Genomic DNA, 21,332 nt, shown 5'->3' with positions numbered 1-21,332 from the left:
AAATATGCCACGCTCCGTGTGTTAATCGGAAGCCCTTTTCGGCTTGCTTGTTGGTGCAATGGTGCGCTGGGTAGCTGCTAACAGATCTCGGCAGACATAAAATATACTGTGCACAGAAATCGCCACGATGGTATTGAGTCAATTGAGTTCCTCGCTGAGAGAAACGAAACTGAAAGCGATGAGAGAGTACCATAATAAGTAAGAAACCCACAATACGGCAAAAATTTTAACTGTTAAAATAAATTTACTTTATTCCTATGTTTTTTTGTGTTTTTTTATTTAATGTTAACAATTTTTTTTTAAACAAATATATGTTTAAGTTTTGTTTTTGTCACCAGCTGTAGCCTCACAACACTGAGGTGCAGACGAAGGAAGCGCTTTGAGCGGTAGGTTTCTACAGCACAAAAACAAGCCTTAACAAATTATTTTCGAAAAAGCAGTAGACATACTTATTCATAGGTGTCGCAATAACGATTGTATAGTAAATGTGAGAGAAAGTTTTGTACTAAATCTTTTTTGCGTTTGCTCAAGCTGCTGCGCGGAGAAACAGTCTCGGAACTACTGAGACTAAACACTAAACAGCTGGCGAGGGCTTCCCGCAAAGCCGCAAAGAGCTGCATCTGAGCTGCTCGCGCGGGCAGAGCTAAAATATGTAATCAGTTTCTCCGACCGGCTGCTGTTATCTCTCCGAATACCGGTATCTCGGCCGTTTCTGTTGTCCTAGGAGGAATTCCGCCTCAGGTCATTCGTTGTCCTGCCGTCATCACGAACGATAACGTGCCTGAGCCGTAAACGTTCGCTAGGCTTACTGTGGTGTTTACTTCTGCTAGTGGTGCGCGGAACCGTGGGGCGTTCTCAGTGGCGTCGCCTTGGCCCTGGTTTTCCCGCGAAGAGACCGGTCTCCGTCGAATCAAGGTGAGAGGACCTCCTTTGCAATTAGAAGCGGCGATAGCCTTTGGATATACACAGAGTTGTAAGGAGAGGGAGCCGAATAGAGCCGTGGGAAACTGTTAGCTTTCCGAACAGCTGACATATCTTTCGTTACGGCTGTTCGGGGTGCTGCTCGCAGATGGTACAAACGACAAACCGAGGTTCTGGCCACTCTTCGAACCAGAAAGGCGGTGTTCGAGTTTACAAGATTGTGGTTCTCGGCGATGGAGGCGTGGGAAAGAGCGGTGAGTGCGTCGTTCCATTCGTCGCGTGTCCTGTGCGTTAACGTCGCTTTATCGAACAGGCGCATGACTCAACCCGGTTCTGTTTACCTGTTCGCTCTCCAGAGCCCGCGAAGTAATGACGTACTACAACGGTTGCCTGCGACTTAGGTCCGCGTTTGCCGCGTTTTATCACTTGATAGCGGCGGCTCTTAGACGAAAATCGTGAAAGACTAGCTTGAGCGATCACTTTTTTACGTCATTTATTTTTCTTTTTTTCAGCTCTCACGTTACAGTTTGTGACGCACAGCTTCTTGGAGTACCACGACCCGACCATTGGTACAGTAAATTACCTTATTGTTTCCTGTGATTTTATAAAAAATATACAGGCCTCGTACCTGACGAAGCCCAGCATTTCCCTAAATAAGTTTAATCAATCAATCAACTAGTGATACAGCACACATTAGATGCTGCCTCTCGGGTGCTAGGGCTCACTGCATTAAAAAAAAAGAGTGATTCTGAATCATTAGTCATGTAGAATTTTGTCATCATTCAGCTCTGCTGCAAGAAGGTTAGAATGGATTGTATTGCTGTAAATGTGTGGAAGGTCTGCACTAATAAAAATGGGCGCAGTTGCTACTGTGTCTAATGCCTGCTTTCATCATGGTCGCTATGGTTTGGCTAAATAACTAAAAAGAAATAAACAAATGAGCTAACATTGACATTTACTGCTGTTTTAAAAGTGCAACTAGCTTCCCAGACTTTTCTCAGCAAATGTTAACCTTGTTAACATCAGTGTTCAATCCTCAAGGAGCAGATACAAAGAAACATAATAGTTCTGCATACTGGCATGACATTCACAGTGTGAATTATCAGCAGCATGCCTTTGGAAATTCGTACCTTGTTAGTGGTGTAATTCTGCTGGTTCATCCTAAAGCCCCTCCGTGACATTTTATAGGTAGCAAACAATAGAGGTGCTTTATTAGTTCACCCTTTTTTGAGGCGAAAGCCTTTCTAGGCTCATGGAACGAAATCATATGCGCGAGACCTGTCATATTCCACGAGATGTGTCCTTGTCTAGTATTCCTGTCATCTGCAATCCCACACTTGAACGCGCGCCGAGGAACGCTACACGACAGGGGTGATGGTGTACCGTCCAAACTAGCACTTGCGGCGAAAGTGTGTCAGATATGGCGCCTTTCCTTTCCTGTAAACCAATTATAATTATATTTAGTGTAGCACTGCAACGAGCCCCGATAAGAGGCAATTTATAGGAGAGGAAGGGTAGGCTTTTGCCATTCTACTCTTAAGAGGCATCTAAGAGGCCCTCTAATTTTTATTTTTTTCCCCTGTCACTCAGAGGATGCTTACCAACAGAAGACTGTCATTGACGGAGAAGTGGCCCTTTTGGATATCCTGGACACGGCCGGTCAGGTAGGATGAATGATCAAAATTATCTGGACAGGACTGACATATACAGGGCATTAGCAACTCATGTGATATTGATTCTACCAAAATTAAGCAGTTGTAACGTTAGAGATAAAGTGGAAGCTTAATTCTCTGTGCATTGCTCTGTGCTGGCAAGCTGGCTTATGCCATTCAGGTTTTGACCTGTGCACACCGGTCAAGGATGCAGGTTTAGTTCCAGCTGTGGCGGCAAGGTTTCGATCAGGGGCAGGTTTATTTGTCACTCCTGGAAGGGGTGTTTCCAATAAACCATGCATTAGTGTGAAAGCGTTAAAGGCCCCATTCTTCAGAAAGCCTGAAATCAGGGTTGTGAGCAAAAATCATGCATATGCGTCTGGTCGGTGGTAGTTTGCAAGTGACATGGCCAAGCACTGGTTAGTTGGTGGTTTGCATGGCATCATGAGCCCACTTGACATGGCTGAGTTGGCAGGATCTACCAACTTGGTTTTGGCTTCTTTAAAATGAGAAGGTGAGGCTCGGGAAATGGTGAACTAAGCCATGTCAAGTGCCTTCAATGGTCTTAGTGATGTCATATCTCGTGGAGGTGTTTTAGAGGTGTTAGAACTCAGAAAATGTTCAGGACACTGGTAGGCCGTCCACAGTCAGGGTCACCAGATGGCTTCAGCTAGGAGTAGCCAAATTTTGGACTCCACAGTAGCCAAGAAGTAGCCAAGAATATTTATATTTTGAAAAGTTGTTTTTAGAACTATTTCATTTTTTGCACTTTCATCTACGTACATATTAGATTTTTTCAGTTATGACCTCTAAGAAGGTGAGCGTGGTTTGGAAAGCACATGCCCTATGCACTGTCATGAGTGTAAGCCAACGAAAGCACATGCTACACCTGTTGAAAGAGCGCAGCAATGCAGGCATACATTAAAATAAAGTAGATGCGGCTTTCAAACACTCACAAAAGGAATAGTGCACAAATAGCTTCTTACAATAAATTCGTCAGAAGTGATATATGTTCACTTACTCAGCATAGTAATAGCTCATTATAATTTCACTGAACACGACATAGTAACTGAAAGAAAAAAACAATTGCGCGACAAAGTTTAGTGCCGTAGACAGGTCTAATACAAAATCTAGTACAGAAGAAATGACAGTTGCGATGACGCCAAAAGCACCAACCCACCTCCTTCACCTTTCTGCTAAAAATCGTACATAGGTGAAATAGTGGGCACATCTTTAAAGGAATGTTCAGTTGTTGTATTTTTTTTTTAAGGTGAATATGGCTTTCTCCTTTCTCAAATTTAAGAAATAATTCAGTTTGAAAGAGGAATTTCTCTTGCTTGCCACACTCCTCAATTCTACAGAGTAATTCGTGCCTGATGTCTTAATCAAGAGCTGTTGCTGATCAATATATTAAACTGACTAGGTCTGTCATCGAGTCGCGAGACATACCCTTTTATCCGATTGATATGGTCTGAATGAAGTGCATGCGGAACTTAAATAGATAAGTATACTGCATCGGACAGCCAGAATTTCAACTGTTAAAAAAGTTTTAATAAGGGAGTAATTACTCATTGGCATCCACCCATGCACAGCCATACGGCTACAAAGAAGTTATATTTAAATATTATAGATAAAGCAAATTTTTGTTCTTTACTCTTAGTTTGCGCACCAGGAATTACTGTTAATGGTACATTTCAGCTAATTGAAAATGGCAGCAATTGAGATTTCAGAATATTTTAAACTTCAAAACCTCCATTCCTTATGCTTGCCATATGCAAACACTTCAGGTCGAGTATAATTCTTCACACTAGTTAAAGGGACACTAAAGAGAGAAAGGAAGTGGGTTTGCAGCGATAGAATGTCAGTTCCTGATTACAAAAAGACCACTCTTACTGAAAACAGAGCTGTTATAAGGTAGTAAAGAAGAATAACAGAAATACAGGTATCGCCACCACAGCCAAACGGCCGAGGCTCGCAACTACAAATCACGTGACGCGCTAGGGATCCCGGAGGCTGACAAATGCGAATTACGTTGAATGTTTGAATGCGGTAGTACGTTTTTTTCTCAAACATGATAACACGCTTTTATCATACGTAAACGACGGCGAAAAGACAACGTAAACGTTGCAAGGCAAATACAAAAATATACTTGGAGGCGCCACAGGCGCCCACTTCAGTTTTGGTTATGTTTCGGCTCAGGCATTTCGTGCGCACTCGGATAGTTTGTTTGAACCTGCAGTGCCTGAATTACTAGCTTGGAGCAGCAGATGCGCCTTGATGGTTCCCATTTGAGCATTCGGAGGCACGAGCGAGCGAAATCCGCTACCGCCGACACACTCCTTCGTTCACACTTCTGCGCCAACATATCGCCGCCGTTGCCGCTTCGACTGCGACCTGACCGCTTGACTGCAGCTACGTACGCCACGAAAAGCATACATATGCTAAGTACCGAAGGAAAAACGCATTATCATTCAATTGTTCACTAAATCATGGAACATCTGACCAACATATACTGCGTCAACAAGACCTTCAACGTGCTATTTGCAGGCGTCGTAAACAAAAGGGGCATACTTGCCGCTCATACCAAGGACAGCGTCGATATATTGCGCTCGTCGCCCGGCGAAAAAAAGGGCCTCGGGTAAAAATTAAAAACTAAAAATAACGAAGCACCAGAAATACATTACAAATGGTTTAAAAAAAATCGATTTGTAAAAAAAAAAAAAAGAAAAGAAAAAACCCGCCTGAAGTGGTGAGACTCGAACGCGCTGCTGCTTGCTCCGTAATGTTCGGCGCTAACCGCTAGGCTACGCCGCGCCACGAGAACCTTGGAAATATTTCTGGTTTTTGTCATGGCCCCATTTACAATAAAGTGTTTCTGCTGCCGGCCTAAAAATTACAATTTCTTGATCATCGGCGCATGCTGCCTGCTCTCACGTCTTGCAACTAATGTTCTGGATGCCTATGCGCACTATATTGTGCACTGGATCCATTTTAACATGTGGAATTTCACAGCGCTGGCAAATGTAGTGGCGCCGGCACTTCGGTCATGTTCTGCTACCGTGAACGTAATTGTCGCTGAACACGGAGCTGTAGCACAAACCTTGAAGGAAAAAAGTGCGACGAAGCTTCAAAACTGACAAGCGCAGCAGCGAGGACACTATTTTGCTGGTAACTAAATCTTATTTGTATGTAAACATGTCAGGAAGCGTTGCGATGACCGAGGGCTCGGTTTGTTTATACAGGGTGTTGCACAATTAGACCCGCGCTGTAGAATGCTTCTCCCAGCTAAACCGCGGAATCCTTGCAGTTCAGATTTCGCACAGAAATCGCATTTTGTCGCTAGTATTTTTTAATACTAAATTTGTTTGTGGTACTTGCCTGATTCGATCAGAAGAAGTAAAACATTCCCATCGCCTGCGGCGGCGGCGACGCCAGACGAACCGCTGCCCCAGCGATGGGACTGGTGGCGCCACCTCATGCTGCTAACAACAACTCTGTAGCAGTTCTAGCCTCTATAGTAGCAGGAAAAGAGGGGGCGAGCGTTTCTGGTAGAAGGTTTGAGTTGTTGTTAGCAGCATGAGGTGGCGCCACCAGTCCCATCGCTGGGGCAGCGGTTCGTCTGGCGTCGCCGCCGCCGCAGGCGATGGGAATATTTTACTTCTTCTGATCGAATCAGGCAAGTACCACAAACAAATTTAGTATTAAAAAATACTAGCGACAAAATGCGATTTCTGTGCGAAATCTGAACTGCAAGGATTCCGCGGTTTAGCTGGGAGAAGCATTCTACAGCGCGGGTCTAATTGTGCAACACCCTGTACACAGTGCAAGAAGGAGCGCAAAAGCTTGAGAAACATGTAAAGTATTGGGCATTACAAGCCCTCTATGTTTTTTTTTTCTTCCTTTATGGGCCCATCGCTCAGTAAATTACTCTCTTCATCGTTTTATTTATTTCGGCTGAGGCCGTCATTGCGAGTACGCTGTTGCCAAGTTGGCACTTGAGGGATGCGACGCCGCGGGCCGCGCCGGCTCGCTAGCTATCACGGAGTCTCCGCTTACGTCATAGTGTGCGTCACTCAACTCCAACTACGTAGTTGGAGGCCACAGTTTGAATTCGACCGGCGGGAACAAGAAAAAACCTCGACTTCTTATCGCAATATCTCAGCAATTATTCCATTTTTTGCTGCCGGATATGCGGCGACAGTGTCTCCAAATGTAGTTTATTAGATTTTCATGCCATCCTTGGCTGTCTTTAGTGTCCCTTTAATACCTTTCAAAAGGCACACTGCATGACATAAATTTTGTGTTTGCTCAAAATTTAGGGGCAGCAAGCATTGATTCCAGTATATCTGGAGGCCCATGCCACCATAGAGTCACACTGAGGGGGAACGCCCAAGCTCTGAATTTATCTGCATTTTATACCTCATGGATAGGAAATATCAGACGTCGATTGCACTTTTGTTGTATAAACCATAAGGATAGAATTGTATGGACCAGCAGGTTGCAATTGATGTCGAAGGACGGGGAGCGAGCGTGCGCTTTCTTTGCACGTGAACAGCGATGTAGCAGAAGTGGAGCAGTGAGGGGGTGGCGACCCCACTGAGGTGCTGCAGGACATGGAAACAAACCCCATTGGGAAGGCCGTAGGAAGAGTCTCTCTCCCTCGAGACTGGCCATGGCTTTACACAGAGAAAAATATAGCCCAATTTGTGTGATTAACCCTTCAGCCTCCAATCCCAAACTGTACTAGTCATGGGTGATTGTACTACCAATATTTTCAGTGAAGAGTCGCACTCGTCCAGCCTATGTTGCATCCTTTGCACTGCCAAAGATGACGTATGGTCAGCAGTTGTGATGGTTGCAATTTTCAATAGAAGGCGGTAATTTTACCTTAAAGCTCGCGTTTTGCATTTTTAGCTCTGGTTGCAATTTTCAATGACTAAAAGGTAGTAGTTTACCCTCACCTTCTCCCAAAAGTGTTTTGCACTTTTCACATATGTTTTTAGCCTGACAACTGTCCTCTCATTATGACATTTAGCATGGATGCCGGTGCTAGCCGACAATGTACAGCTTGTTTCCGGCGGTTACTATGACTTTGTTTGCTATGTGCAGTCACTAAGAAAAGGCTTGTGGCTAAGAACAATGCACGCATTGAGCAAAAGCAGCCTCCTGCAAGAGCAGTTTTTTCTTTTGGAAATTTTAGTGTTAATTCTGATCAGAACTTAACGGACAAATATATTTTCAGAGTGAGAAATAAATGAAGAAAGTTAGTGACAGTGGTACATTTCTTCGAAATTAATTGTGTGGCTAAATTGTCTGGTTACCTAGTTTACATTTTCACAGCATTTTAGCGCAGCTTAGTTAAGCAGCATATCTGCAGCACATCCGAAGCAGTGCAATATGCATGAAATGCTTCCTTTCACGAGTAGTCGCTTAGCTTGGCCTGTTCGTTCCTGGATGATTTCTGTAATTATTCAGCAGTTAAAAATATTAATCTACAGTTTTAATTCTACAGTGAAGAACATAGCTGAAACTTGAGGTGAAGTCTGGGCGCGTTGTTTGTAAGCGACAGCTGAAAAGTTTTCATAACTGCAGCTGTTGCACCTTGAATGCAGTCTAATGACTTTGCGTGTTGTTGTCATTGTATATCTGGAGGATAAGTGCAAACCTATCTTGCTGTAAGGGTGTTAGCCATCTCAGTCAAGCTTAACAGATGCAGAAAAGGTTGCAATGACATTTAAAGGGGGCAGTATGTCCACTGTGTTCATTTCTCTCACAAGTTGATGAATATTGGTACTGAGCATGTGATTACAGTTGCTGACCACTGGACCGCATCCATGTGGCATAAAATAATCCTCTGGAGCTTCCTGAAATTTTCGTAGTCGCCAAATAGAAATTTATCCCCAGTTCAAAGATATACCCAGACCAGTGCCTCTTACATTTACTTTTATGCTTGTATCAGTCCTTGCATTAGCTAATGGCATTGCTTATTAAAAGTGTTGGTCATAATTAAAGACTTCGTTGAATGAGTCTTAAAATGCAAGTGAGCTTTTAATGCTTATTTCCTTTTATTTGTCATGTTGAACCTTTCTCTAAGCACCTGCATTTGTGTGCTGCATGCAGATTGAATTCACGGCGATGCGAGACCAGTACATGCGTTGTGGAGAAGGCTTTGTCATTTGCTATGCCATTACTGACCGAAGAAGCCTCGAAGAAGCAGCCGAGTGCCGGAAGCAGATTGAGCGTGTTCGCTGCTCAGAGTCTGTGCCCATGGTTCTTGTTGGAAACAAGTGCGACTTGGAAAGCTCTCGCCAGGTGGGTTCATCTTAAATTGTCAGAAGCTCGGCATATTCAATGCGGTGATCATTTCAAGTCTTGCAATCCAATCCGAAATGTGTGCCGTATTCACTCAAGTTATATTATTAGTTATGTTCACTCAAGTGTTCTTTTATTGGAAACCCAAGCATAGTTCTTATGGACTTATGCAGTGGACTGTAGTTAATTTGGGCTGCCGACCTCTAAGATATCCAGAGAAGGTGGTTCTGAAATCAGAACCTTGTTTCATCTCTAAAGGCCCGCAGTTTAGGATATTATGTAAGGGGAGCAATGCCACACAAGAATACAAAATTACGTGGGCAGGCAGAGAGGTGCAGCACTTGAATTAGTGCATAAATACATATTAACTTAATACTACTGCAGGGGCGCGAAACCAAAGTGCAGGCACTTTAAAACTGCCGCTATAAGAGGAAAGTATGGTTGCTAACACATACAATTCTTAACGAGATGCTGAAATCTGCATTTTTTACTGACGTGGGAGAAACTAGGTGTATTGCACAGGAATATGGGTTGAGAAGACGCACCAAGCAAAACAAGCTACAAGAGTAGTACAATTAACCTTCAATAAACAGAAATCACGTCTCAAAATACTGCGAAAGTCCAGGTTTTCTGCGAAGCCGAGCAGCTCTTTTCTAGCGCTGCACATTTATATATAACGCTCTAAGTATTTTCTTACCACATTGAGGATATCTTAAAACCTTAATTGATGATTGGAGGTACAAACGGCATCCCCGAAGATGACCACGAGGTTCACATGTTAGTGCAGCTATTTCCACAGAGTGGGTGCTTTCGACGAATACAAAACCAAGTAGCACTGCAGAGGTTCATTAATAGCATCAAGCAACCATGTGACCCATCACATGCTTTCGCAGGCTGACAGGAATGAAGCATACAAGCAGCGGGTCGTCTCAAAATACTGAACTGGTTTTGTTTGCTTAGTAAGCCGTGGCCAACATGTTTGGAAAAGTTGCCCATGGGCATGGGCACATCTGGACGGGATTTAACGGCTGCCCACTATGTTCGCACTTTATGGAAAAAATTGTTTCGTGATGAGGTGGGTTTGCTGGGGTAGTTTTCTTTATTGGGCATCTTGAGGTGACATCGGCAGTTAGGGACACCATAGTGGAGGGCGCTAGAAATATCACTTCAAGTGAAAAGCAGCTACCGTGGCAGAGATCTAATTTGTATTCTCGGGATCAGCAGTTACGCGCCCTAATGGCTGATCCACCACAGCAGGGTGGGATGTGCTTTATTACAAAAGAACAAAATGACTATCTTAATGTGTCTGTGCGTGCCAGCAAATAAAACACACTCTAGACAGTGTTGCTCTAGAAGTAAGAAGTCCCTCTAGACATTAAAACATCATGTGCTGTTTGAATGTCTGCTCACCCAACGCTTCCTTGAGGTGTAAATTTTTTCTTTTTTTACCTGTGTTGCCTTCACGAATAGGCATCATTGTTTTGCAATAAGTAAAACTTTTCATTCATTTCCAGGTGGCTGATAATGCTAAAATTTGCTTCCTTGCTTGCAAAAACTTCGTTTTGTCGAAACTGCTATGCGAAACTACTTCGTTAAAGCGAGGGAAAAAAATACAGGCATTTTAATAGTAGCAAGAAACTGAAACTAAACAATTTTGGTGCATCACAAACTTCATTATGAAATGTGGATTTAATAAATGGGTTGAACATCTAGCGCTGCCAGTAATTCGGGCACAGCAGGGTCGAATTGCCAGCCGCAGGGCACAGCTCCAGCACGGGAGATGGGCGCCGGAGACCAGCGATGGTGATGGCGATGCCGCAGCGTTTTCTGTTCTTTTTCTTCTTTACATTCTTCTTTACATTTATTATCTTTCGCTCTATTGAGGTTCATCTGTATTATGAATGTGGCTGAAATAAACAGTACCGCAACTGTAGCGTGAAACAGAAACCGCCGTTTCTGTGTGTACGCCCCATGTGCAGTCACTATCATCATCACTATATCTAATGCCAACTTCTAGCGCCGCCACAAAGCTGTGGTCTGATACGCAATAGCCTAGCAGGCCTAGCCATCTTGTGTGACGTCATTTGCCAATCGGTCGTGTGTTATTCACGTGTGTGGTGGAGAGGTATTTTTTATTGTGGCTGATCTTACTATGAAGTTCAATCGAGATCAGATGATGAATGCAGCCAGCAACGTCTTCAAGGAGAAGCAATAGCAGTTTCGCTATAGGAAAAATCTGGTGTATTGCAAGAAATCGACACCGTGAAAAAGTGAATCCTCCTCTGCAGACTGTCTGACATTGCCTCATCGACCATCATGGCCATTTTGAAAGACTGAGAATGGATTTTAAAACTTGCTGAACACTAAAGAAGATTAGATCATATTCAAGTCAGTTGTCATAATGCACATGAGCAGAGCAAAGTCTTCACTTTCATCGCTCAGTTCAGTCAGCCTATGAGGTGGTGTGCAAAGGGGAAGGGGAAGAGGCGTTCTTTACCGGCCGTGTGGGCTGCACACGCCAGATTAACTGATTTTTTCAAACAAAAAAATATTTTGAAGCGAGTGCAACATTTGAGATCTTGCTTTTCTGCGTAAGTGTTTACTGCCAAGGTACGCCGTTTTTCTACCTAGGTTATAGCATTGACTTATATACGCAAGTTTTTCATCAGTTCAGAATATCTATAAATCTTAATTGATGACTTGAGGTATAAAGTGGCGTCACCAAAAGTTACCACAAAAATATATACCAAAATAGCAAAAATATATAAAATATCAAAATAGCAAGCGATTTTTGGCAGTCTTGTGTGATTCGTTATATCAAGATTTGAGTGTAATACAAATGATTGAAACACAGGAATTAGATTGTTTTCTCGCATGTTTTCTAGTCTTGTATCTCGGAAGAACCTCTCTTTAGTGCGCGGAGTGCCCTGTAATCACAGAATTAGCTGCGAAATAGTGTTGCCCTATCAATTTCTCTCATTGCTGCCAATTTCACAGCAAAACATATGGCCCTGAGTTGTCCTGGAGCAAAATCACTTTCCTTGGGGCCTCTGCTTGTCCTTTCTTGTGTTTGCAGCCAAACAGGCTTCCAGGACATTTGCATAACAGCGAGTAATAACGGAACCACTAGATTCGGTACTCATGAAATACAAGAAAGCTAAAGGACACAAAATAACGCCAGGGAATTTCTTGTAAGTACCCAATACAGAAAAACCCCATAAATTCTAAAATGGTGAAGCAAAGTACATTCATAGTGCCGAGAAAACTTCTTGGCAAAGTTACATGTCGTCTGTATACAGCTTCATCTCATCAAAAAAAAGTATGTGGGAGCAAATTCACGACCTAAGTGGTAGTTTCTTATACCCCACCCCCTTCCCACGCCCAGCGATTCCATTTCTGCTGACACTTCCTGGTGCAGAAACAAGTGGCATTAATGAAAAGGCAGACTTACTTAAGGAGAATTTTGCTCAAGCTTTCCAATTTTTTGCTGCAAACTCATCTTTAATATACATAAACATAGCTGAGAAGCGAAAACTTCCTACAAGGGGTAGTGCAAATGAGCCTTACAATTTAATCACACTTCAAGAAATATACGGAAAACTGTCCACTGGCAAAGAAAGAGTCTGCTCTGGGCCCTAATGAAGTGCATTACGAAATACTAGCCTATCTTTCCTCTGCTGCTGTAGAGGCACTTAAAATTTTCGAAAAAATTATGGATATCAGGAAAAATATCTGTATTGAAAAGAAGGCAGTTGTCGTACCATTCCTGAAACCAGGAAAATTGCCAGCTTTGCTAGTAGTTATTATAGGCCGATAGCACTCGCGGGTTGCCTCTCTAATGGCCCATTCACACTTGCGGCTCGCGGAGGTCGTACGACCATTGTGGTTGAAAAGTGGCTATCGCAGGCTTTTCGATCACTGCTCGATTTTCCAGCTTTGCGACTCGCAAACTGGCAACCAATCAGTGGCTCAGCTGAAGAGAACGTAAGTTGGCTTTACTTTGCGGTGAACAGTCAAGCTAGACAAGATCTGGAAAGCGACCCGCAGGCCACATTTGCAAGTGGGAACATCGGTCGAGCTGCGCAGCGGTCGTACGCTCTTCGCGACTTGCAAGTGTGAATAGACCTTAAATCTTTAAAAAGTGTTAGTTCTAAATAGTTAAACCTCGTTGATACATTGTTTTTTTTTCTTCTTGTAATGCGGCAAACAAACAATTATCTGGGAAAACATATCCAAACTCCCTGATTTTTGAAAAGTTGAACTGCTGGTTTACGTACAAAGGCATTTAGAAATTAGACGATCACTGCATAAAAGTGTAGGTTATCATTTGTAGACTTAAAGTATGTACTGCGCATTTTTAGCTTTCACAGAATTCAGTCTTTATTTGCATTGTCCTCAGCAGGGAAGATTTTTAGTAGTAACAAATGTGGTTCGTATAAGGCAATGACGAGCCGGGTTAGCTTCCTTGGGAGTTCCCAGTTGCTTCGCCCCCTTGCAACAGTGACACGTAGAGGAGCCATTGCAGTGTCTTACAGTCGCAGTGTTATTGCTCATGTGTGCATCCTGCAGATCCGGCCTGCTCATATGCAAGCGAAAAGTTATCGAATGTTTCTCCCCTATTCACCTAAGGCACCGCAAAGAAGCCACTGCGTTTCTCCTCATGAAGTCATGTTTCTGCGGGAATGGGTGCCTCGTTTGCTGGCCCATTCCATGGTGGTTTAATGATTCGCCCCTTTGCACCTAGGCACTGCAGGAAAGCAACTGTGGCAGATGAGCACCACTGATCAGTTTTTCATGTCGCGAGTGCTCGTTAGCACATGTCCAGTTGATATTATACGACCACAATTTGTCGAAATTTCGGTCATAGTAGCTGGCAAATCATGTTATCTGTGAACATATTAACTCGGAGAAAAATAGTGTAACTCTATGAGAGATGCTCTACTACCCGTGATTTCGAACATATGAAACGGGGTATCTTATGAACTGGAAACATATCGATGAGCTTCTACTGTATTAGGAGAAAATTTATTCTTGAATTCTATGCACTTCTTGATGTCCACCCATGCGGTTTTAAAGAAAAATCTTCAACAACCATCTATCTTTCACCTTGAAAATTTAGTCCGAGAAACTTTCATACGTAACAACTTTGTCTGGTGGCTCCTTTCATGTGGAAAAAGCTTATGACACGACATAGGTGTTTGGAATTCTTGGCAACCTAGCGTACCTAGGCACTTGTGGTACAATGCTAAACTGCCTGCAAGATTTCCTCTCAGACCATTGATTTCGTGTCCACCTGGGCTGAATGCTCTCGAGGAAGTTTGTTCAGTAGAAGGGGGTACCTTACAGGTATGGAGTACAACACCGTTCATTCTAAAAGTCGACTCTACAGTCGCAGACTATATAGGACCCGGCTAATGGTCTGAATAATCACATTCCAAAAAAAATCTGTGAAGCTGAAAAAAAAATCAAGTTCTCGTGAAAAATCTGCTTTAAAAATCAACTGCGCTGCTCCCCAAGTTCTGTTTATATCCTGATAACAGAGGGTTGATTGGTCCTCACGCGGCAGGCATGCGCACTGCTGAGAAACATGTGACTGCTTTAAAACTATCTGCACATATGCATTAGCACCCCCGCAGAAGCAGGTTGCGCAAAGCTGTAACCATTGCAACTCTTCAGTTAGACTATCTAAGCCAGAGTCATGCTTTTGTCGCTTCACTTCATGACTATGACACAGCTGCAAGTCATGCTCATGCTGTGAATTAATGCACAGGCTGCGCAAAGCAATGGTTAGCAACAGTTTCGAAGCCATACAACGATGGAACTCTTGGGGAAAAAAAGCGAGCGGAACGCGAGCCTCTGCAAATGCATCTCCTATCCTCTGCTCCACAGGTGGCTGCATTGTTGAAGCCACGGCTGACGATGTTTACGTTTCATTTCCAGGCTGATTGCGAGTACATTGTAGGCCACTGCAATGGCAACAAAGAGCATTCTGTTAATGCTACTATTTCAAATGGCAAAAATGAATAGCCAAGTCAGTCCGTCCAAATGACGCTGTTTAAATCCAAGATGGCACCTTTCATGGCCGCAAAAAATCTGTTGCTTGTGATAACGATGCATGCTTGCATTTATATAGTGCTGAAAGAACAAGCGTTTGGCCGAAAAACATTCTCCACAGTATTGCTAACACCAATTTTAGTCCAAAAAATTGAACTCTGGGACTCTACAGAGTGAAAATATCTGTCATGGAAAGGTACATATGTTGTCAAAAGTAAATGGAAGGCTATGTTTGGGAAAGAATTTAATATCATCCCTCTAATTGTATTCATCTTTGAATAGATATATGCAGACTGATTGCCATTTTGCTAAATATCCAGTGCAGGAATAAATTTCGATCAGCAGGCATTGGATTTAAAAAAATTAAATTTTTGGCACATGATAGTTTTGAATGAAGTCGCAAATATCTTAGAAAGCCCTAATTATTACAATCCGAAAAATCTGTCAGCTACTGTGTAGCTAAAATAATCCCAAAGTCTACTGTGTGTTCATTCTGTGCCGATGACCTTCAATTAACATGCATCTCTTATATTCACTTAAATGCCTCTTTATCTCTCTCCTCAGATAGCATACATATCCTCAAGCCTCTCAGCATGTGAAAGAAAGATACTGCAACTCACATTAAACTAACTTTTCTGGCTGATAGAAAGTAATTCCAACTTTCCCCTCAATAAGTGATTGCTATTTTTGCTGAATGGAGGCTTACTGACAGACCACACCCTGCACCTAAATGAAACTCTCTAGCATTAATAAAACAAGAACATGCAGTTTTGGGCATAACATATGACACAAAACTCGTGTTCTTACCTCACTTAAATACCTTCAGAACGAAACGCCTAAACTCACTGAACATACTGAAAGTGCTCGGAAATGTTAGGAGTGTCGTAGAGCATGCTGTCTACAGATTGCTGTTTGGCGTGCTCTGCTTTAAACTTTATGGATGCGTAATGCATGGATCAGTGATACGATCATACCTGAAAAGACTAGACCTAGTACATAACTCAGGCCTCTCCTCTTCATGTGGTGTATACGGAACACCTCCCATAGCCAGTCTGTTCGTCAAAACAGATGACCTCCCACTAGAAGTCAGAAGAAACTTTTTCTTCAGCATATGTTCTTATAATGAGATCCCTACCTAAGCACATCTGCTACCTGGTTGTACGAAATGCCCTAATATTGTTAGGAACAAACTTGAGGCTACCAGGTCGCTATTGGAAGAGATCTGCCAGAATCACGGCATAGTGGAAGCGTTATGTTGCGTTGCTCAACGGCTGGACCCATTAGCTTCATGGTATAATTATCCTGCAATCTTCCATCTCACGCTTGAACAGTGACAGAAATCACTAACTCCACTCAATCACATCATCCAGGAATCTGTTGTCTTGGGGGAGATACAGTAACTTCACAAACTTCTCTAATGACGGTTTGAAAACCACTAATTATGCTGGAAGCACAGTGGTTTGAGGAAAATTGGAGAAAGTAATAAGACTTCCACATTGCGCATCCATCTTCATTGCTGAATGTTACACAATCTCTGTCGCCTTAGAAAAAATAATAAACAAGAATATTACAAACAGTACTATTTACTCAGACTCCTTTAGCATACTCACAATCCTTAACCCTAGAAGTCTCACCGTTACTTGGGGGCATCATATGCAACACAACAGCCGATACTCGGGGACTAAGCATAAAATTTTACTGCATTCCGAGTCATGTCGAAATCGAAGGCAACGAGAGAGCAAAGCTATGCATGGCTCAAGTTCGAGACAGAGAAATTGAGAAAGTAAATATACCCTTCATAGATTGCATGAAGTTAGTACAGTAGATTGTATAGATTGTTTTCATGCAACACACGTTTGCACTCCCTAGCCTACATACAAAATATTTTTAAGGGTGCTTCTGTTAAGATCAACTCTGATAAGACGAACAAATTTTCTTTTCTCTTCAAGTTCATTTTAAAGGGCGTATGCTACAATATAAACGAAGAGGTAAATGTCAGTTCGCTTGAAATAGTGAAGTAATTAATAAACCGTGCTTAGTAAAGCCTGTGTTGTGAGAACAGAAATGTGCACTCACTAGGAACAGTTTAAGGAAGAAAGCAGTTTTATGCTGTCTTCACATGTGGCACACACTTACTGACAAATTTAGACTAACCCCTATGTGACGCACCCCTCTGTGTTGGCTCAGTAGTTAGGGCGCTCGACTGCTGAACCAAAGGATGTGGGATCGAAAAAGCAATGTACATGTGTGCTGTGCAATGTCAGTGCACGTTAAAGAACCACAGATGGCCGAAATTTTCGGAAACCTTCATTGCGGAGACTCTCATAGGCCGAGTCACTTTGGAACGTTAAATTCTATAAACCAAACTGAACCAACCCTATATGATACATGTGGAGATGACCTCAACATAAATCGTGTAATATACTCAAGTAGAAAATTTCAAAGTCCAAGGAAAAATATTTTACGCTTTTTTACTGTGAATGCATCCCTTTTCATCTGATGTGGGTATTAGTGTAGAGCGCTCTTGCTGAATTATGAATTTTTAGTTGCTTAAAAGAAACAAACAACATTCGAGCAAATTATAGGTTTCAAAAGCTAGAGACAAGTACATGCAACAAAAAACTTTTTAAGGCAAAAGCCATGCTTAGCTCATGAGTGGTACGGAGAGAAGTGGCATAGAACCCACATAACCTTGTGGCATCACCATAACACAAACATAATACATGATAGGTATCATCATCCCACTCCGCACTAAAGCAGCGAGCGGGACGATTGCATTTGCAACAGGTGCCCCTTTGTAAGGGCCCCTCCCTCCTTGTCTCTTCTGGTGCGCCATTTGCTTATAGGGTCTCGCTAACGGACTTACATGCGGGTGCCAGATTTCCCTTCTTTCGTTTCAAAATTGTTATGCAAGTGTTCTTTGGGCAGCATTTTGGATGGCATCATACCGTTTCCTTCCTAATTGGTGCACATCTGCCAGTGTGGCCCATTTAATTTTCGGAGCGGGAGGGTTCCGTTGCCCTCGTTCATACCGAAGGGCTGTGAGGGCAAGCGAAGGCTGGAACAGAGCTCCAGGGGGAACAGTAGACAGGTCTAAAGCGAGAGGCTTGAGATACTAAGGGCACCTCCACCACTTATGAGCCATCGCTCGAACAAACGTCTTTATTGCAGCCCGAATCTGGAACTCGGCGCGTGATCTTCCAAACACCGATGAAAGATGATGATGTTGCGTATGTACAGGTGAAAGAGGTGATAGTTCTAGCACCGTGCTCGCAACTAGTTAATTTATTTTACTTTCAGGAAACAGTACATCAGATGGTAAGAGCAATTACGATCGGGATTGCAACTGATAACATATGTACCTCAATTGTACGTCCTAAGCACCTCACTAGTCACCCACCATGTGACCTAGCACTGTGGTTGTCAGATGAAGGATAGTGGAGAGCGTGCCGCTCAGGAGGAGGATGAGTGGAGAAGATGCTGTCAGAGGAGCAGAAAGAGTACAGAGGGCATTGCTGTACTGGTCTCATGATGGCATGTGTCACAGGAGGAAGTGTGGGAATCTGGCATCACAAGAGTACATTACGTCAGCGAGCTTTTTCCTTCATACACCTAGGCGGTCCTAAATGTTTTTTACCTCATACTTGGTGCATGATAGCATTAGCTCTTTATGTTCATTAAACCCTGCATGACACTTTTGCATAATACGCATTGTTGACTAATACACACTGCTGACTGCCTACAAGGATCCCATTTCTGCTAGATTGCCCACACCAGTGAACAGAAATTCCATGGGAGAGAACGTGGTTTGTTTTAACTAATTACTGTTGTAATCCATTTAGCCCCTGTGTACCCACGTGAGCCTGGCACAAAGCTTCAGCAGCATTTATGTCAGAATAATGCCACACAGGAAACTGAAAAAATGCTTAACATGAGCCTTTGGCCATTTTTCACTGGGACGCTTATCATTGCAGTGGATGGCCACTGCAAATTGACCACTGTGACACTGAGGCATAGCAAAGTGCTTCATTTTGGTGTTATTAGCACTCAGCTAAATCATGTGCTTCCGCCATATCTTCTCAACAGTGTCTTCATCGATCATGATAAAAGGGGCAAAGTGTTTTCAACTCTCTGTGACACAATGTTTATGGCATTGTTTGCCTTATGTGGGTCCATAAGAAGTATGTTTACTCTTGACAAGAACTAATATAGCATTATCACACCTGTTCTCCTTATTAAAATGAACTGAAAGCAGTCACACTTTTAAAGGGACAGTCACATGGATAGCTGGTTTTTATATCACGGTTTGTTGAATGTGAATGCAAAAAAAAGGAAAAAGGGGCTATCAGTGGCTGGTAAAGCAGTAGGTAAAGACTTGTTAATATAAAGACATTTCAGGTCTCAAATGAAATAGATTTTTTGCTGTTACTTTCATATCCAGCTTTTTGATGTAATGTAGCGGTTGTTTCTATGAAAAAGGGGGGACCCACTTGATCAAATCTCTTTCATTGTAAGCAGTAGTTCAAAGGCTCCAAAAAACACCCGTCATTGATCATGGTGCCAGTATACTGTGGTCAGTGACAAGGGCACTAAAGCTAAGAATTAAACAGATTGTGCCAGCTAGCTATGTCCTTGGAGGCCATCTTGAAATAGTTGCTGCCAGTATTACAGAGAGGTGACATGTTGAGTGCATTGTGCTTTATGGTAGTAGCAGAGGTAGTGTCCTTACTGTCTTAGCTCGTGCCAAAACACTGTGGAACAAAAATAATATTTTGGATTTCCCTGAATTCAGAACACACAGAAACTTTGATGTGGTGTTCACTTTCTTCTCAGCGGTGAAGGCTACCAAAGATGTTAGTTCGACTTTTCATCGCTGGTGCCGTTTCTTTTAGAGGGACAGTTTAGGGCAGAAATGGTTTTAAACATAGGGGGATCTAATTGTTTGGTGACAAGTACCTTGTGAAGACAAATTGACAGACAGTTTAGTATTGCCAAGCATGGAACATCATGCGGTTGCACTTCTTTGCCTAGTTCAGCATTGCTTAGGTTTGCTGAGCCGCGACCTTACAATCAGTTGACCTGCATGCTAACCTCGAGAAAGTAGGCACAATCTTTTCAAAGACAGTCCTCTTCATGTGCCACCTGGAGGCCAGGTGTCAAATACACCACACTGTCAAATTAATACTACCCATTCTGGCCTCCAGCTGAATTATTTGTCAGGGGAGATGAAGACATTGTAGGTGGCATCTGAAATTCAGCGTGTAAGGTTGTAAGTTTAGCATTTGAAGAAACTGGCTTCTGAGGTGGTGTAGTGTTCTATCACAGTAGCCAGCAAAGTTGATCTGTTTGCGTCAGCCTCAGTTTGAAGCCTGTTGATGGCGAAGCAGTTTTATGTTTATTTGTCCTGGTGAAATCTGTTTCAGAGATGGGCACAGGCTTTGCTGGTGCACGAGCCTGGAAGCTCCCGATATACATCAGATTTTGCTCGGGATGCGAGTAGTAGTGTTAATGCACTAAAAAGGCATTGGTGGTTGTGGTCCCAGCCTTGCACTACAAGTGCTTGTAAAGCAGCCACTTCTTTCAACACCCAGGTTACCACGGAGGAGGGGCAAGCGCTGGCACGACAGATGAACTGCCCTTTCTATGAGACCTCTGCTGCACTCCGTCACTTTGTGGATGACGTGTTCCACACCTTGGTCCGCGAGATCCGCCGCCGCGAGAAGGAGCGGCAGTTCCTGCTTCGGCGAGCAGCTCGCAGGAAGGCATCGAGCGAGCGGTGGCAAGCATTCACACATGCCTGCCGCTCCCTGCTTTGCGTGCGCGGATCCGGGGATGCCCCGACATCTCACTCCTGAATGCATTGCGCTTGGGTCTGGTCCTGCGTTTCTTTGCCCGTCCAAGGCTTTGCTTTAACCAAGCACTTTGGTTTGATTAGTGGTGTGACCTTGCCGTCGAGTTCTTGCAGCCAGGTTTATCGCAACAGCTTGGTGGAAGTTCGTGTTGACAAGTGAGGGGCAGCTAGTGACACCTGGGCAGTGCGGCTTGACTGAGTGATGTTCGCTTTTTCTTGGGCTTCAGACGCTGTTTCTTTTGTCCCGTTAGTGCTCGTCTCTGGCTGCGCGTCGGCATGTTTGCGCCCCCGTACATTCAAAGCAGTGCGGTACAAGAGAGCTAGCTGAGGGCACTGCATTTGGGGTTACAGAACATCATCCTAGAAAGTTCCTGCATGCTCTGTGCATAGTTCACGAGATGGCCTCAAGACAATGTGTGACACACTTTTGTAGTTGAAAAGCAGTCCCTTTTTTTTTTTTTTTTCACACCCTGAAGATAAAATAAGCTGCTCCCTGACTATCAGAATGGAATGGAAAATGCTCCAACTCTTTGAGAGAGCAT

At 43.3% G+C, this 21,332-nt stretch overlaps 1 protein-coding gene across 1 annotated transcript; it reads left to right on the top strand.

Moving 5' to 3' along the window:
* Positions 1 to 531: 531 nt before the first annotated feature.
* LOC146196517 (GTP-binding protein Rit1-like) lies at positions 532 to 21,254 on the top strand. The gene is made up of 6 exons (XM_084598271.1): positions 532 to 915; positions 1,070 to 1,175; positions 1,434 to 1,490; positions 2,512 to 2,585; positions 8,694 to 8,885; positions 20,531 to 21,254. The coding sequence occupies exons 2-6, from the start codon at positions 1,070 to 1,072 to the stop codon at positions 20,792 to 20,794; spliced, it is 693 nt and encodes a 230-aa protein (XP_084454397.1). The 5' UTR covers positions 532 to 915; the 3' UTR covers positions 20,795 to 21,254.
* Positions 21,255 to 21,332: the final 78 nt, after the last annotated feature.

The sequence above is a fragment of the Amblyomma maculatum genome, chromosome 3 (assembly GCF_055883805.1).
Source record: "Amblyomma maculatum isolate TAMU_Amacu chromosome 3, ASM5588380v1, whole genome shotgun sequence".
NCBI classification, from domain to species: Eukaryota; Metazoa; Arthropoda; class Arachnida; order Ixodida; family Ixodidae; genus Amblyomma; species Amblyomma maculatum.
Note: the sequence above shows the minus strand (reverse complement) of the source record. Positions and strands in the feature narration are given on the sequence as shown.

Bases quoted from the DNA above. Each gene is read 5' to 3' on its own strand.
- LOC146196517 (XM_084598271.1), top strand. From the start codon at position 1,070: ATGGTACAAACGACAAACCGAGGTTCTGGCCACTCTTCGAACCAGAAA. The intron at 1,491-2,511 runs GTACAGTAAATT...CCTGTCACTCAG, and splicing joins GTACCACGACCCGACCATTG to AGGATGCTTACCAACAGAAG. The intron at 2,586-8,693 runs GTAGGATGAATG...TGCTGCATGCAG, and splicing joins TCCTGGACACGGCCGGTCAG to ATTGAATTCACGGCGATGCG.